The sequence below is a fragment of the Neodiprion lecontei genome, chromosome 2, assembly GCF_021901455.1.
Source record: "Neodiprion lecontei isolate iyNeoLeco1 chromosome 2, iyNeoLeco1.1, whole genome shotgun sequence".
NCBI classification, from domain to species: Eukaryota; Metazoa; Arthropoda; class Insecta; order Hymenoptera; family Diprionidae; genus Neodiprion; species Neodiprion lecontei.
In genome coordinates this window covers 33864558-33880829 of record NC_060261.1, presented here as the reverse complement: position 1 = coordinate 33880829, position 16272 = coordinate 33864558, and the positions used below count along the sequence as shown (strand labels likewise).

The following is a 16272-nucleotide window of genomic DNA, read 5'->3' as shown; positions in this document are numbered from 1 at the left end:
CTTAGAGCGTATTTAGGGCTGCAGGAAAGCTGAGAACCGAGTCTTTCGGGGTTCGAGCTTGCCTGAAAAGGTGTGAGGGTGTCGCCTCGCGTCTCGCCCTTGCTGTTTGCTCTGAGAATATCTCAAATTCCATACAATGCCGAAAAAGGTTACAGCTGTTCCTGTTTCATAAAGAGATGAATAGAATTTAGAATTCCCTATTATACTCGCAACGTCGCACCGGAGAAGCATTTGGTTTTATTTCAAAATGAAAATCTCCCGGATTTAAGGTAGGTAGACGGTTATTTACTATTTTTTTTTTAATCCAGTTTTTTCTCTCGCCGCCTCTCTTCTCCTTGTGGGAACGTATCTGTTTTCACATTTCGTGGTCACAGTTTCGACTCATTCATACATGGTTTTCCTTCTCGTTCAGTCTTAATATCGCTATTCGTGATCGCGATCGTACAATTGGGTTTGAAAGTTCAGCGTGGTGCGTGCAAAATATGAATAAGGCAACGAAAAATTCTTTAAATTCAAACTTTACTGTGTAATTCTGTCGTTTATTCGTCTTGTTTTATTCTCATTTTCACTTACAGCTCAATATTTATAGGCTAAATTTGTTTTAATTAGTCATGAAATACTTGATAATAATCGTTAAGAGTTAATGATTTATATATATATATATATATAAAGGTTATACACTGTACATGCGGTCTGCTCAACCCTTTCGGCTATTAATTAATACCACTCAATTCTTAGCCGAAAGTGGTTTAGTTAATTTTTTTTATCTTCAATGATTCGAGGAAATGCCCTGCGCAAATTGCTGCATTTTCGCGATTGTTACGAACAGGTTTCAAACATTTTATTTCTTATCCGATAAACGCAGAGACAATTTTTGTATTACTCGCTCGGCAATACCGATATTGGTATCAGGCATATGTAGAATCTTGTTCGATTATTCTTTTTATGCAGAGCAAGACGCACCTTGAAGTGTCTTTAGAATACATACTTATTCAAAATTTAAATCAAATCACCGGTTTCCTAATTTTTTCCCTTCACTGCCTTCTACTTCGATTCCGTTTCCGTCTCATTTTCCCTTACATAATTTCCATCGGTGAATCCGTCAATTTGATACTTCAACTACTCAACATCTATTTACAGATTAGGACCTCGGGTCCCGTTGATTAAATACAAAGCTATATTCATACATATATGTGCGCGCGCGCGTCTGTGTACGCCTGTATACATGTATTGTATATTTAAAATTTGTATATAACGACGAAGTGTCCGTGAAAACTCGAAAATGAGGGTTGGCGCGCGAAACTCGCAGGGGGCCGAAGCCCCCCTGGTAAACGTATACGTCTATTGCATACTTAAAATTTGTGCAGTTACTGGTTCTTCGCAACCAAGAGCAGGGAAATACGGAATCGCCTACGTGTGTAATACAAACCGATCGGCTATTTACAAGCAAGAAATCTATCCTAGCGTAATAGGTGTAGTAATTAGTGTTCTCGCGTGTCGCGCGTGTCGCGCCCGCGTAATATATGTACAATTTCCAACAATTCCACGCGGAATCCCCTCGCGGATGTGAGAAACGATGATTATTAAATCGCCGACTCGTCGCCGTTAGAAGCGGGATTCCGCAGAGAGCGACAACCTCGCGTCGCCTCTCACTCCTCACCAATACACGGGCTAGACTCTGTCGGGTCAGAAGATGACCGCCAGCGGTCGCGGAAAGTCGTTTCCCGGTGCGGGGGGCACCTGGTAACCAGGGTACTGTCCCATCTGCGGGGGCAGCAGCCCCGGCTGCCTCGATCCCGGATAGTAGCTGTTCAGGCCGCCGGGACTCGCCGCGGAGGAAGTCGAGGTCGAGCTGGCGCTGGACGAGCCCTGCTCGGTTCTCTCGCCGCCGGTCTGCTTGCTCATGTCGGGCGACTCCGCCGGCGATCTTCCCGGCCCCCCAGGGCTCGACTCCTCGTAAAGCTTGTTCGGCTCGTAGCTCGGCCTGTTGTATTCGACGCCGCTCATCGACTTCTGGTCCATGTACATTTTCGAGGACTCGAAGTAAGCTTTTGTCATTGCCGAGTCAAGGTAGCCCCGATCCAGGTATGATTTTGGACTGGAGTCGAGGTACTTCGGGTCCGAGTACATGCTCATCGTCAGTGTGCTCGGCGGCATGTAGGCGGCTCTGTATTTGTCGGCCTCCATCGAATACTTCATGGCGTCCATAGAGCTGACCACCTGGAACATCGGGAAGGGAAGGAGGGTGAAATCACGTTTCCTTCTCCGGTTATAAACCAGTCTTTACGATATTCAATTTCCATTTCGTTTTTTCGAAACGAACTTTTTCACCGACATTCGTTACCGCGCTTCTCGCGAGCTTATGATACGGTTAATTCTTTTTTTATGGTTAATTTCACCGATTTGCCGACGAGAGATTGAGACGTACGCATAATACACGGGTAAAGGGAGCAATTTGTACCGAGTAAAAAAGACCCTGCCGAATGCCCGGAAGGCCCGAGAAGTAATCCGTCGCCTCTTCTGCACCACCAGCACCGGCGGCAGCAGCTTCGCGCACCTTTCACCTCGATAATTGAACCGACCCCCATGCTGGGATACAGAGTTGAAGGTGTACATTCATTTATGTATGTATATGTACAACTTGCTACCGAAGCGGTTTGGTCATGCCGTTAATTATAATCGGTCGTTAAAACGATGGTTACCAACGCCATTCAAGTCCCTCCGAGGATCGTGCGGATATAATGAAACGGATTCACGCCTCGGGCCCTTTTGTAATCGATTCAATAGAATTTATCTTTATATTTTCTATTTCTTCTGTTCCCCTTCTTCTTATCGATTTTTCTTATCCCTCGCACTCGGGGGCCCAGATAAAAAGAGTAACTTGAAATGGGCTTGAAAACCGTCGTACGTGTGGTGAAAATTATCTGAGACGAGGAATAGTAGAATCGGAATACATCGAACGAAGGGATTTCAAAGACGTTTTCAGAAATATGCTAGGAAAGAGGCCTACTGATATAAATAAGACGAAAAATAAAAATGTTTGTCAATCTTTCTTATTCGTTGTTCGACACGGACTGCGAATGTGAGGAAAAAGAAATGCATAAAAAAATAAATAAATAAATAAATAAAATAAAAATGAAAATGAAAAAAGTAATCAAAGAAATAAAAAAGTTTCACCAAGATTTTGAAGCCTGTCTCTAATTCAGCGATTCGCCCGAGCTAGCGAAACCTTTGTCGGTTTGTTAAGCCGCTTTGTCCTCTTGATTTACAACAAACGTGTAGGTACCACGCCGTATTAAAATATAAAACGCGACGGCATCCTCCAAACTCCGAGTAAGGCTCCTTCTTCGCCGTTCTGTAATCGATTACGAGACCCGGTCCCGGGCTTCTCCTCGCTAGGCGTACAGTATAACCTAGGTTCTTTTTTTGGCATCGGAACCGTCCGAGAAACGCTGCGCATACCAAAATCGCAGTCCGAAACTGACCGGCTTGAAAAATCACATATATCCAGGTTTACGAGGATCTCGACGCGATGCGACGTGCGGCTCGAAATGCGAAAATTAAAAAGCAAAACCGAAGTCGCGACAAACGACCGTGCGAAAATAGGCAGGCAACACCTGTGTCGTACACCTGTCATCGCCTCGTATAGAATGACTTCTCAACCTTCCGATATTTGTAACATTTAACAGCTTTTTCACTCTACGACACTTATGCATACATATAACTACACGTCTCTTTTGTACTCGCAAAACGTTAACGGCGATTATTCAACACGTCACGCCGCGTCGATGACTAAGGCATTCGATGCATGTAACATTTAGATTCTGTAGTTATAAAAACGACATCCAGCAAAATGATGGAGATGTGCTTTCGTACCCGGGCGTTTAAAAAAAACTTGTTCCACATGTATTATCCGGTAGTCCGGCATCCGAGCAAAATCGAAAAGAGAACCGAGGCTACGAGGAAGATAAATATTTTTTTTTCTTTGCAACAATTCCTACGTTACTTACAATACGCGCCAACCGACGTACGATTTATAATTTTTCGTACATCGTACAAGCAGTCAAAGAACTTCTCGATTCTCGTACAATTAGTTGAAGTATCGCGACCCTTGCCTGAACCGAACTTGCCGATCTTGATTTACTGTAAGAAGAAAAAAACAGACGGGACCTGTGCGAAAAAATTTTTATCTCGCGAAGACCGTTTAATAATGTGAAAAAAAATTCTCAACGCGCGTCGAAATCCAGCGCTTTGTTAAAACTACCCTACGGCAGCCAAACTGGTTTCACGTACCGGTTTGCAGAAGAAAACGGGTACGTTCGACGGACGAGAAGTCCACTCGATAGTTTGGTTCTACGAGATGACGTTTTTAACCCATATTCGGGGTAAGACTCACCTGTGCAGGTGCCGAGAGACCTGCAGACATTGCGGCAGCGGATTGCTGGGCTGCAGCCGCTGCAGCGGCTGCCATACTGGCGGCAGATAATGTGCCGTAAGCTGCTGCGGGGCCGTAATAAGACCCCATACTCGCCTGTCCCATACCACCGGCCATTCCTGAAACGGTAAAGAAACATACATTGCACACGATCCAGGAACGAAAGAGCCAAGCACTTGTACCAACGCGTAGTAGAGACAAATAACGGATGACGTGAGCGATTGAGCAAACAGTTTAATTGATTTAATAAGTAAATTCAAACCGCCGAATACGAGGCGATATATCTTTCAAACGATGATCCGATCTAGGGTTCGACCTGGTGTGAATTAATTTGGCGCTTAGACTCTGTGCGAAGCAGGGTAAAGCGCGAAGCGACACCGGAATAACAGGCGTCTAATGTTTCTCGTCAGAATTATTAACGGTGGTAGAGAGTGCCGGTATGTAATCGAAAGGGCGTCGATTAAACCTCGACAAAAACAGCAAGATTTAGAGAGAGAGAGAGAGAGAGAGAGAGAAAGAGTGAAGAAGAGTGGAGCCTCTCAATCATAAATCTCGCGGTACGTGTGCGCGAGTTTGAGACGCGGGACTCGACGCCAATCATTCTCTAATTCTCTGTTCCCCGAGTTCTTCGGTCGTAGGTGCTTATACACGTATGCATCTACCTGCTTCTTACACGGAGCTAAACGAGCCTTGAGTGACGTCTACACAGCTTCACGCGCTAGCCAAAGAATCCTCGGGCGGAGATCGCGAGGCGGGTAAAAATCTACGTGAAGTAGAAAGAAAGAAGGAATGAAGAAAAATAAAGGAAAAGGTAAACCGATAATTTATTCGTCGAGTAGTGTACCTATCTACGAGGACCGTGTACGTACGTACGAACTAAAAAATTCACGGAACGCCCGATTCCGCGTCTCGTTCGGCAATTCCATTGCGGACATTCCGCGCCTTCGTCGATGACGGATCACCGATATTTTTGACAATGCGCCGGCGGTCAATTCTCTCAAGGAATGTCACAAGAATTAGATCGAAGGTAACATGAATTCTAAGCTATCTTACACTACAGGCATCGGGCAATAATAATTCCATGATCAGTGACACCGTGAAGCGAAAAATTCAATCCTCACAGAGACTCGAGTCCCGGAGTTCCGAGTTTCTTTCTTCTGTTTGCTTGCTCTCTCTCAACGTATGAATTTGAATATAATTATACCGTTAGTAAAAACTACGTTGACTGCAGCTATTCGGATTTGAAATACGCAATGTAATGGTACAAAAAATTACCATATATTTATGTAACACCGTTCATGCTCAGTTTTCGCCTTTTCATTTCTTTAATTATGAAAAAATAAATGAAGTCTGTTTTCGCTACTCACTCGACAACGGAATGTAAATGTTATTCACAAGTGTGCGGAGCTCGATCGTTTTGAAAAGCGATTGAATTAGTGCCAATTGCTATGCGTCATTGATTTGCCATTGGGAGCCGATGATATATTATTCGCAATTAACGCTGCTATATCTGTCTCCGCACATCACCGCTGCCTGTCAAATTTCAGCGCGATTCAAGTTTCGGTAAACAGTAGAAAGAACGTAACGCTACTGGCTTTCCGCCGCTGGTTTGTCGCGGTGAATAGCTTGACGGCGGTAATTATCTTTTAAATTTTCTCATTCGAGTGACATTGGGCGGTAATGGTAACCATTCAACGGGGTTTGTTACCATTATCCCTGGTTGAATAGAAAAGTTTGGCAAAGGAGGCTGCGCGGGTTATTATATCGGTATACGAAGCTACAAATATATTTTAATTAAATTTGTTTCCCCAGTTAGATGTACAAGCGATTTCTTATTAAGGCTTGCTTGATTGAAATATACCGGCATTGTGCCGCACTCTCCATTGTCGGTATTTAATAACCCGAGAAATGTCACCTTGCCTATCCAAGCACACGTCTTATACACAAGGCACCTGTCCTCCGTCTCTCACAGTATATTAGTATCAACCGATTCTTTTGTTCGACGCAGAGTAATAGGTATAATGCATACCGCTGTACCAAGTATCGCCAAATATTTCTATGCGCTAAAAATACCGATGCCGATATACAGGGGAAAACCGAGCTCCTTTGTGTTTTTAATTATCATTACCAGTTCTCCTCGCCGCTGCAATTGACGAATTCTAGCCCAGAGAAAAGTGCTCGTCCACGTGTCGAGAAACGTCTGCTTTTCGTTCGCTCGAGAAGGGATAAAAAAGACTTTCTTGCGCGTACCGATTTCGGACGAGGAGGCGCGCGGTAATATAATTAAAACCGTCGAGGAATACCGATTACGAATGAAATTTCATCCGATATCGCGTCGAGGTTGGAAATTAAATTACTTGGAAAATTCTTAGCCTGTGAAGTGGCGTGTCGACGTATTAAACTTCTATCAACATTCTATTTCTGAAACATTGGACAAACTATAAGCTCTCTTGCCTTGATAACATCGCGTTAATTGTGGGATAAACATTGCGCGCGTCAGGAGAATTCGTTGAGTAAGAGAAGTCGAAATTTGTTTCTTCATTTACTTCTGGTAGCACATTTTTCTTGCCGACCTTTGACAGATTAACAATCGTTCCTTGTGTGCATAGTATAACGTATTATCGTAAAACATTTTTTTTTCATTTTCTTATTTACAAAGTTCCTGCCTGCGGTCCTGTGCTTGAATTTTGAAACGAAACGTTAACGCTAACGTTAAAAGCTAACCGGAAGGCCGATAAGTTTATTGCGACAGAGCCAGAGGAGGGGCGACCTTAATCCTCCTTATTTCCAAGGAGGAGTCAGCCCTACCGGGATGGGCTGGCCCCGTGGCCGGAGGCTCATTGCCGCCCGACATGCGAACATAAATTTGTCAGAGCATTATTATTTATTAGATTGTTTTACCACGCACAAATTATCGACCAACTTGAACCGTAGAATACCGGCTTTACCCGATTCATCGCGTGTAATACAGTTTTATAATATAAATTTCGAATGAAAATTATGATATTAGAAGACATTCCTGCGTTCGGCAGAAAGTATTACATCGCGATATCTTTAAAATAATCACGAAATAATTTTATGCGCCGGCTTCAACGATTCACACGTATAAAACGATTGCAACGAAGAGAAGGGGGAAAAAAATTGTGCAAGCACGATCGGTGTTTGGAATTTGCTACAATTTTTGATAACAATGTTTAAATCTTTTCTCAACATGGAGGTCTTAGGTACAGAAAAGTGTGCGAGGTCCGTGTGGTATGAATCGACCGTGAGATGGTAATAATTGAATATCATAGGTATTGGTATGATAATTTAGTTTGAACTTTGGTATAATGTTACGACCTATCCTTATTTCGTTAGTAATTCTCGGTACGATTTCTCGTGAGCGGGGCAAGGATTGACGTGCGTAAGTTTGTACATATTTGTATAGAGGTATTAACCTACGCGATGATGATGATATCGCCTTCTCACGTTATCTGCCAATTTATTCCGAGAGTCCCACACACTTGGCGCACTTGCAGCGAGAGTTGCCGAGTCGCGTGTCGTAAACATTTAAGTCAACCGTGTGGCGCGTTCTTTCGATAAATTTCGGATTACTGAAAAATATGGCGGTTGTGTTATGCCCGCCTCGGGCCTCGCTTCTCTCTTTCTACAATGTTTGCATGCAGGTACACACGTATGCGCATACCTAAGCTAAACATCGGATACGCACGGTTTATTAACGCTCAAGATCACCGCTCGCTCTCAGGCTAAATTGACGACTGTAGTCGTGGGTGAGAAGTTGATCGCGTTGAGCTTAAGCCACGCATCATATTCTTTCCGCGGTATTATCTCACTACTCGTTATCGCCTTCCGTTTTTCACGCGCGGAAAATTTTTTTTTTTGCTAACATGTTGTCCGAAGCGTGCGTAGAATGCGAATATAGTGCATTAACTGCAGTACGCACACCGTGTAAGTTATAGCACTCGTTGCGACGTTCGTTATGTTTGCAACGTACCTCATGCAGGTTAATTTGGCACCATTTTTTCGCTCCTACTTCCATCAGCTACAATAATTATATCCCGCTTAGAATGAAAAAGATAACAGTCGAAAATGTTTCGGATCGTTTCGTTCGTTCTTAATGTTTTTTTGTTTTTTCTCTCTCCTTCTATCTTTCTGGCTGCTTTTGTGTTTCGTTTTATTTGCATTTTTGCAACATGTTTTTTTATTACGAGGATCAATTTTAGAAGGAAGCGGTTGACTTCACATTTAACATTCTAATACGCTAATGCAAAACCTCTAATGAATCGTTTAGTACCGTTCATCTCGGTACCTGACTTTGTATAAAAAGGAAAAACGATGCCAATGACTTTTAACAAGTTTCTACTTTTAAAAAACACGCAGACTTCAATTCGACCTAGACGTTACAGCTACCGTCGTTTCTACCATTGAATATACTTGGAGGTGAACGTGTCACATTAACCTGGAATAAGATGTTCTTATGAATTGACTTCTTGCTTTGAGATTCAGTTGGATATGCGCAGCTTATACAGTTGTGATTGAATTGGAATTGAAAATGGAGGAGTTCAAACATTGAGCAAAATTAAGTGTCAGGCGGATTCGGTTTTCAGCGAGTATTCGGAAATATTTCTACTTTTCGGTAAATCGTTGCACAGAACGTGAACTTTCTCCGGCGAAAAAAGAACCATTGTACCGAATGTAGAGAAGTGCGGTGATCAGGTTGAGTTGAGTTGAGTTTGATCGCGAGGTGAAAGACTCGAAATCGAAGAAAAAGACTCACCAGCTCTGAGGGCGTCCATTGGTACACTTGGGTAAGGGATGCTGTAGGGGTAGCCTTCCTTCCTGAGGGTTTTCGGCTTTCTTCTGGGTCGATATTTGTAGTCTGGATGTTCCTTCATGTGCATAGCCCGGAGCCTTTTGGCCTCGTCGATGAACGGGCGTTTCTCGTCTTCGGTGAGAAGCTTCCATTCTGCCCCTAAAAATGAGAAAACATGAAATGAGTTCGAGGCGCAAATATACTCGCGAGGCTGCAACGGGCAAAGAACGAGCCGCATGAACTCGACTCTTGACTACGAACTAGCTGCACCTACTCTTGACAATGCCGTGTTACACGGTGCCATGGTGCCGTGGCGTTCGTCTACAGGGCGAACATGTTCAGTTGGCCATTGTTTCGTCAAGAATTAATTACCAGTTGTTGTGGCGCAAAGGACAAAGAGCCGCCAGAGAGGTGGCATCTAGCGGTAGGTTGGCTCGTTGGTTGTTTGGTACCGCTTTGGTTTATAACTGTAGAACAAGCAACTCCTAGCTTCGCAGTTGCGCCAGGTAGGCATACAATGAGCGACAATACGTCAGGGTGCGCCAACTCGTGCAGGGGGTGCTAGCGACGCTGTTTGCGCTGTTTTCCCGCAACACACTCACTCACCCGGCGTTTCCATCTAACTGCCGATGTGTGCCTATTTCGCCGCCCCACACGCACACGGAACGGCTACATAACAAATTTATACAGTCGGTTTTGATTCGCTCGGTTCTCGCATTAGCGCGACAAACGCGGTTCACTCGAACCACACGCTCGGAACCCGTTGCAAATTTATACCCCCAACAAGGGTGAGCCTCCACCTTACCTTCTATCCTACCTACCAATACGTGTTTCGCGAAGAGAGACTTTTCAGGCGAAATAAAGTGCGTTTTGAGGGAAGCGGCGCAACCGCTTCGTAAACGTCAAGAGTTTTCTAGACGGCATTGTCGTTGTGAATGGTAATGCAGCCGAGGAGGGTATACGGCTTTCATTCAATTGGTACAAAAAACGATTTGTCAGTCAACCGGTGCTTCATTTTTATCTTTCATTCATTCCTACCACACTTCTGTCTAATTTTCAAGTGACGCAATTCACGGGAAATAGCTATTTACTTTGGTACATCAAACTTCCAAAGTAGTATCGCAACTTTTTCCTTTCTAGTGGCCTGCACACTCGCTTCGGGTCCCTCCCCTGTCAAACCGAATGTGTGGTCTATACCGAATCCACAATCTGTGACACTACTTATGACTCTCTTTTTTATATTTCTTCCAACTTGGAGCGTCTGTAGGGGACGCAGTGTTTGACTGAACTTGATGTATGTATACGTATTTTTTATATCTCTTTTCAAAATATGGTGGTACTGTTCATTAAGCATACAGATTCTGCATCTTTGACATAGGCCTACGGGACTGGAAAATGTATCCCTTGATCGATTCGAAGCTCCAGGGAGACAGTGATGACGAATTACTCAAGTTCTGACCTTCTTTTTTGTAAACAACTATTATTCTTCGCGGCAGGATAATCAAGATGGCGATAACGAGGAAACCTTCGATTTAATTCCCTACGTACTCCCACGTCGAAAGGCTTCTATTTATATTTTAGCTTATCCAATCAATACGCGTTTTCTCGGCTGAATAGAGCGCCTAGGTATTTGTTTAGAACAAAAGACTCCGGCTTCCCTTGGCGGTAGGTGGTTGGTGTAGTACCTACAATACATAGCGAATCGTACATGTCTACGCGAATCCATACGGGCTTGTGTGTAGTCGCCTAATAGTAGACTAGTGGTGGTTACATAGCACACCGTGCCTTCGTACATTGCACAAAGCCTAACTTTCGTGTTTTCGTGCTTTCGTCAGGTAGCGGAGCTCGAGAAGCACAATGGCGTCGGCTTTTCACTACTTTGGCCGGCCGACAATGCCGTTTATTTAACATCGCTTAAAAGTACAAAAGCCTGTTAATTAATGAACGTGAAAAAGTCTAGTTCAGACCAAATACGATCGAACCTTGTACGAGACGAAACGGCGAACAGCTGCGGGTCTTTTGCCGAAGATGAAAACGCTCCCGAAACCTGAAAACCTGCGAAGATAAGGCTCCGTTAAAATTCTACCCCCTAAAAAATCCTCTGCCTCCCTTCGCCAGGTGACAATGGGCTTCGGCTACAAGTTCGTTTATAAAAAGCGGTAGCCGTATGAAAAGGGAGTAAAATAAGGAAAGAAAAAAAAAGGAAAAGAGGAATAGGAAAAAACGGTGGGGTAGACAGAAGGAGAATTAGGATCGATGTTACGAACGGGGATGTTCGGGCATTCATTGGCTTTAGTCGTTTAGTTCCGGAAGGTGAGTTTCACCGATTAGGTATTAGGCATTAGGTCTGGGGTAGCAGACGACAAAGTTGGGGGCCTGGAAATTGGCGAACCGGAGAACGAACCCGACGTTCTCTCTTACGCTGGATTAAACCCGATTCTATTATTGAAGGATTTCAGTTGTCAGTACCGCGCTACTCCTTATTATATACCGCCGTCCCCGTTCGCTCCCGATATTCTCCGATTCCTAATTACCCACTCGCAAGATGGAGGCGAAGTCCAAGACGTAGGAAGAGACTGCTGAAACAATCATTTTCGTTCGGCTGGATCTGCAGCTTGGCCGTTGAATCGCGCAAGACTCGATTTGCCCGTATGAATAATTCACGAGCCGTTCAAAAAGGATCTCATCGTGAAAGAGACATTACGAACACCGGCACAGAGACAGTGCCTGCGGGATCCTATAAGGGGCGTCTCGATCCCGATGCCGGAGAGCATTATTTGCTTATCCATGGACGCGTGCGCATAATTTTCTGGGCACGGATCTGGTCCTGCGAAGCCTCTATGCCTGCAACGCTCGAGGGTAGTTATGCGCGAAGAATAATGCTGACGGTGGGTATATGGCTGGTGCTTTTTTGTTGGCACTCAAAAATGAATTATCCAAGGAACATGTTATAAGAAGGTGCTGGTAATTTTTTACGTATTAGCAACACTCGTGGGGACAAACGGAAAGACAGGCGAGCCGGGGGGGTAGAAGGAAGGGAAGAGGAAAAAGGTCTCGGTGTTTTTTGTTTAATTTTTTTTTTTTTCAATTCTACTTCGCGTCTCACCTAGCCTCTTGGAGATCTCGCTGTTGTGCATCTTCGGGTTCTCCTGGGCGATCTTTCGCCGCTGTAGCCGAGACCAGACCATGAAAGCGTTCATCGGCCTCTTTATGTGGTCCTCCTGGATTTTCTTGTTCGCCGCGTTCATCGGGCTCCCCATGGTAATTGCCATCGGTCCACCGCCGGCTCCGCCGGGAGGCGAAGCTCCCGACATTCCCTGCATCCCACGAAGCGTCTCGGAGAAAGCTCCGTCGCACATCGCGCCGCCGGCCCTGCAATTAAACAATCGGACCCGATTAGCCCATGGGCCAAATCCCCTGACGTGCGATTCGCCAATTTTTATTGCTCGTTCGTTTACGGCCTCTCTTCAAGGAGAGCCAAGGCTCGGATATCGTTGCGCAATTCAGTATCGGGCTCAGCGCGGCACGAGGCTTGAAAACTAACGTAATCAACGAGGGAGTGGATAAGTATCCGAGGCGGAAACTTCTGGCTTCGAGTTCGTTAAAAAAACGTCTAGTGGCTGCGGTGCTCCGTGGGGCTTCACGGATCCCCCATGCCCGGCCCTTGGCCCAAGGGGGTTTCTCGCGTCTCGCGTTTTGCGCCCAGCTAGGCGACCCTCGGGTCTTTTTAACCCTGCGAGCGTAACCCTCGAGTGTCATTCAACGAGGACTAATAGATACGCGACTTTGGGGCGGCGGGAACCCCTGCTGTATGCCATTTCCTAAAGACCCGACGGAAATCCCGGACGAGTGTACGAGTGAAAATCGGTGCGTTACCGCCGGTATTGTTTTATCAAAATATTCACAATCTCTTTCGTCCACTTGTTCAAATCTTTCAATTCTGAATTGTTTTTTTTCCACACGGTTTAAATAGCTCAGCCCGGAAGTTTGCCCCCTCGTTTTTTTTCGTTTTTTCTTTCTTTAAACTTATTTAACGTTAAACAGTAACGTCGTAGTGTCGGTGACTTACCTCATGAAATGGCCGGCAGCCCGTTGGTGTAAATCGAGCTCAATTTTGTAGCCGTTTTTGAAACAGTTTCTTCGATAATAATTATATGAATTTTTAATAAATCGGAGTGAAATATCGGGCGAAAAGACGAATGTCGCTGAAAAATAGTAACCAACGTATAATCGTCTGCACTGGTTAAACTATTATGACATGTTAAGAAATTCACCAAAACTAAAATCACTGTGTCCATTCGCACTGCATCACTGTAATAGACGTTCACAATCCGTTCAACTCGTAACTCTCGACCGCGCTGCGGGCTGATTCTCGTGATATTTCGAGACAGTCCTATACGAATAATGCGTCGACGGTGAAAGATAACCGTCTAATGCAGTCTAAGCTGTACATATTGTACATGTGTACAAATATACCGGTGTCGGGGTGTACGTGTAATACGGTAATACGGCAATAGGTGTATTTTTTTCTCCTTCCGAATAACAGAATAAACGCACAACGAAGCGACGGTAGTTCTCCGTAGACGGTGTGCTCGGAAATGTAGTAAACCGTCGGCCAAGAGTTGATCCTTGGAGCAACTATCGGTTTTTCTCCCTCCCTGCGTACCATCAGCTTAAGCCCTGAACCAATCGCGGCGCAGTGGGCTTGGCCTTCTCTCGGAGGGCTTGAGAAAGCTAACCTCGATTGGTCGGCCTGCTCTCGAACCTCCTAACCTCTCAGCGGAGGAACGACGAGTAAAAAGAGAGATGCGGTAACAAATGTGGCGCACGTTACCTTTTCGGCGTAAAAATCTATTGTCGTATCGTGTTGCTGTGGGCGCGCACAACGGTTGTAGCTAGGCAAGAAGGGAGGAGAGGCTAACGCGAACGGAGCGCTCACAATCAGGATGAGGAGGAGGAGGAGGAGGAGGAGAAATAGGAGGAGGAGTGGTAACTAGTAACAGGTCCACACATACGTACCCGATTGTACGCGTAACGCATGCGGCACTCGGAGGGGAGGAGGAAGAGCAGAACAAGAAAAAGACGAAGAAGACGAAGAAGCTGAGGAAGAAGGGAGGGAAGGCAAGAAATGGTTGTAACCCTCCGAGATTGCAGTCGAACGACGTGAAGAGATCTAGTTACCCGCCAGTATTGCATTTTACGATCGGATGGACGCCAAATGGACCTTGTTGTCTCGCCCTCTTCGACACCGACAACAAGAAGAATCCTCAAACTGCAGAAGATTGTCCAACTGCTATGAAACACTCTTTAATGCGAGGACTACTCAAAGGTTGCAATTCTTGATTAAATTTATTGAGTTTGATTAACTACCCAAATCTAATACGGTTTCTATACTCGAGTTTGCTGTTGGTGCAAAAGTTTTCCCTCCCGTGCACCACAGTCATAGATGATCGAATGAGAAGCATCTGATTTTTCGTATAACAATAATGAACCAGCTGATCTGGCTTATTTCAGATTTCCCGATCATAATCTTGGGGTTAGCCTGTCCCTCGCATATCGACTCTCCGAATAACCTTATATTTGATTTAGGCTGTACTCGCGTCCAGGTCTATCGCTCAGTAATCGAGCACCCGTCAGGATCCGGAGTGTTCTTAGCTTAAGTGATTATCTTTTTCCCATTGTCGATTTTTTTAATTCCAAAGTGGCGAGATTCACCTACGTTTTTTAACTGAATGCGATTGTTCCAAATCTGGGCTGTTTCACGGTTCTTCGATCAGGCTAGTCGATCAAATGTCAATACGACCTGTCAATTCGGTGTTTTTTTCTTCGTGCATCGGAAGTTCGTCAGAGGTAATTCTATAATCTACCCACTCATTGCCAGATGATTGAAATATTTTCTACTCCCTCGCGAAAACGAAGCAAGCTTAGACTTTTGCCGCGGGAATCGAGCGGGCTTAATCTATAGATTGTCACTTGCCGTCGGACGGTTGATGTTGCACAGCCACCGAAGTTACGCTCCGTTCCGAGACCGAAGGGGACGCAAGTTCCTAAATTGTCGACAAATGGGTGGGATCGGGAATTCTTATTGATACTCGGTTGTTCCCATTGTGACGGAGAGCGCGTGGGTATAACACCAATCGTACGTAATAATATTAATACCGTTTTTGTTTCGCGATTTGATATTGGGTATAACGGGACTGCACGGCATAGGCACCGTATGAGACTTGTAACACGTGAGTACCTAATGCTCCCTTCTGTCCGTATAAATTCAGACAATATGTTTTGTCTCACTTCGGCACACCCTCGTTCAAATTGCGGAGGGTCCTGTCTGCACGTTCTATGCCTGCACGACCCCAAAACTCCGTAGGCTAAGGGCTGCCGCGGGATCCCCTCGCTTCCGAATCTTTTTGCTTCCTTTTTTTCTTTTTTCTTTTTTTCTTCAAATCCGCGTCATGTTGATATTTCTAATTGAAATAAACACTTGAGACTAGCTTCGCCCGAAATAACACTCGCCGACTGTTGCAGGATCTCGTGGAAACGAAAGGGGCTCGTTTTGTCGAAGCAATGATATCGGTCGCCGTGTCTTCATCGTCGCGAATTAATAGCCATAGCCTTAACTCATGATTCTTCGATTGCACTCTCTTGGCAAACCGCGATCCGACGAACTCGAAGTCGCTTCGCTTTTGTAATCCCGCACCAACACCGATGTCTACATAATAATTATCCGTCCGTATGGGTATGTGGGTATATAATGCACGGGTGGTGTGTACATACAGAGGCAGACACGTGCCACGGTTTAAGTATAACCGAAAGCAACAGTACCATCCAGTCCTGCTGTTTGTCCTAATTACCCACGGCGGCTACTTCACTCGGAGTTTAATGTTGATCCCGGGTATAGTATTCATTATGCGCACGATTGAGCTAAGGCCCGCTTAACCTGATTCTAATGCCTGAATCGCAGGGCTGCTTGGGTCTGCCCGGGTATTGTGTATATTACGCTTATGCACGCACACACCGGGCTATT

General features: G+C 45.0%; 1 protein-coding gene across 1 annotated transcript; it reads right to left on the bottom strand.

The window, feature by feature from the left end:
- Nucleotides 1-518: 518 nt before the first annotated feature.
- On the bottom strand, nucleotides 519-13845 carry LOC107226204 (transcription factor Sox-19b). Its single transcript, XM_015666937.2, has 5 exons — nucleotides 13318-13845; nucleotides 12355-12620; nucleotides 9213-9407; nucleotides 4397-4554; nucleotides 519-2220 (listed from the first exon to the last, which is right to left on the bottom strand). The coding sequence occupies exons 1-5, from the start codon at nucleotides 13320-13322 to the stop codon at nucleotides 1687-1689; spliced, it is 1158 nt and encodes a 385-aa protein (XP_015522423.1). The 5' UTR covers nucleotides 13323-13845; the 3' UTR covers nucleotides 519-1686.
- Between the last annotated feature and the right edge of the window lie 2427 nt (nucleotides 13846-16272).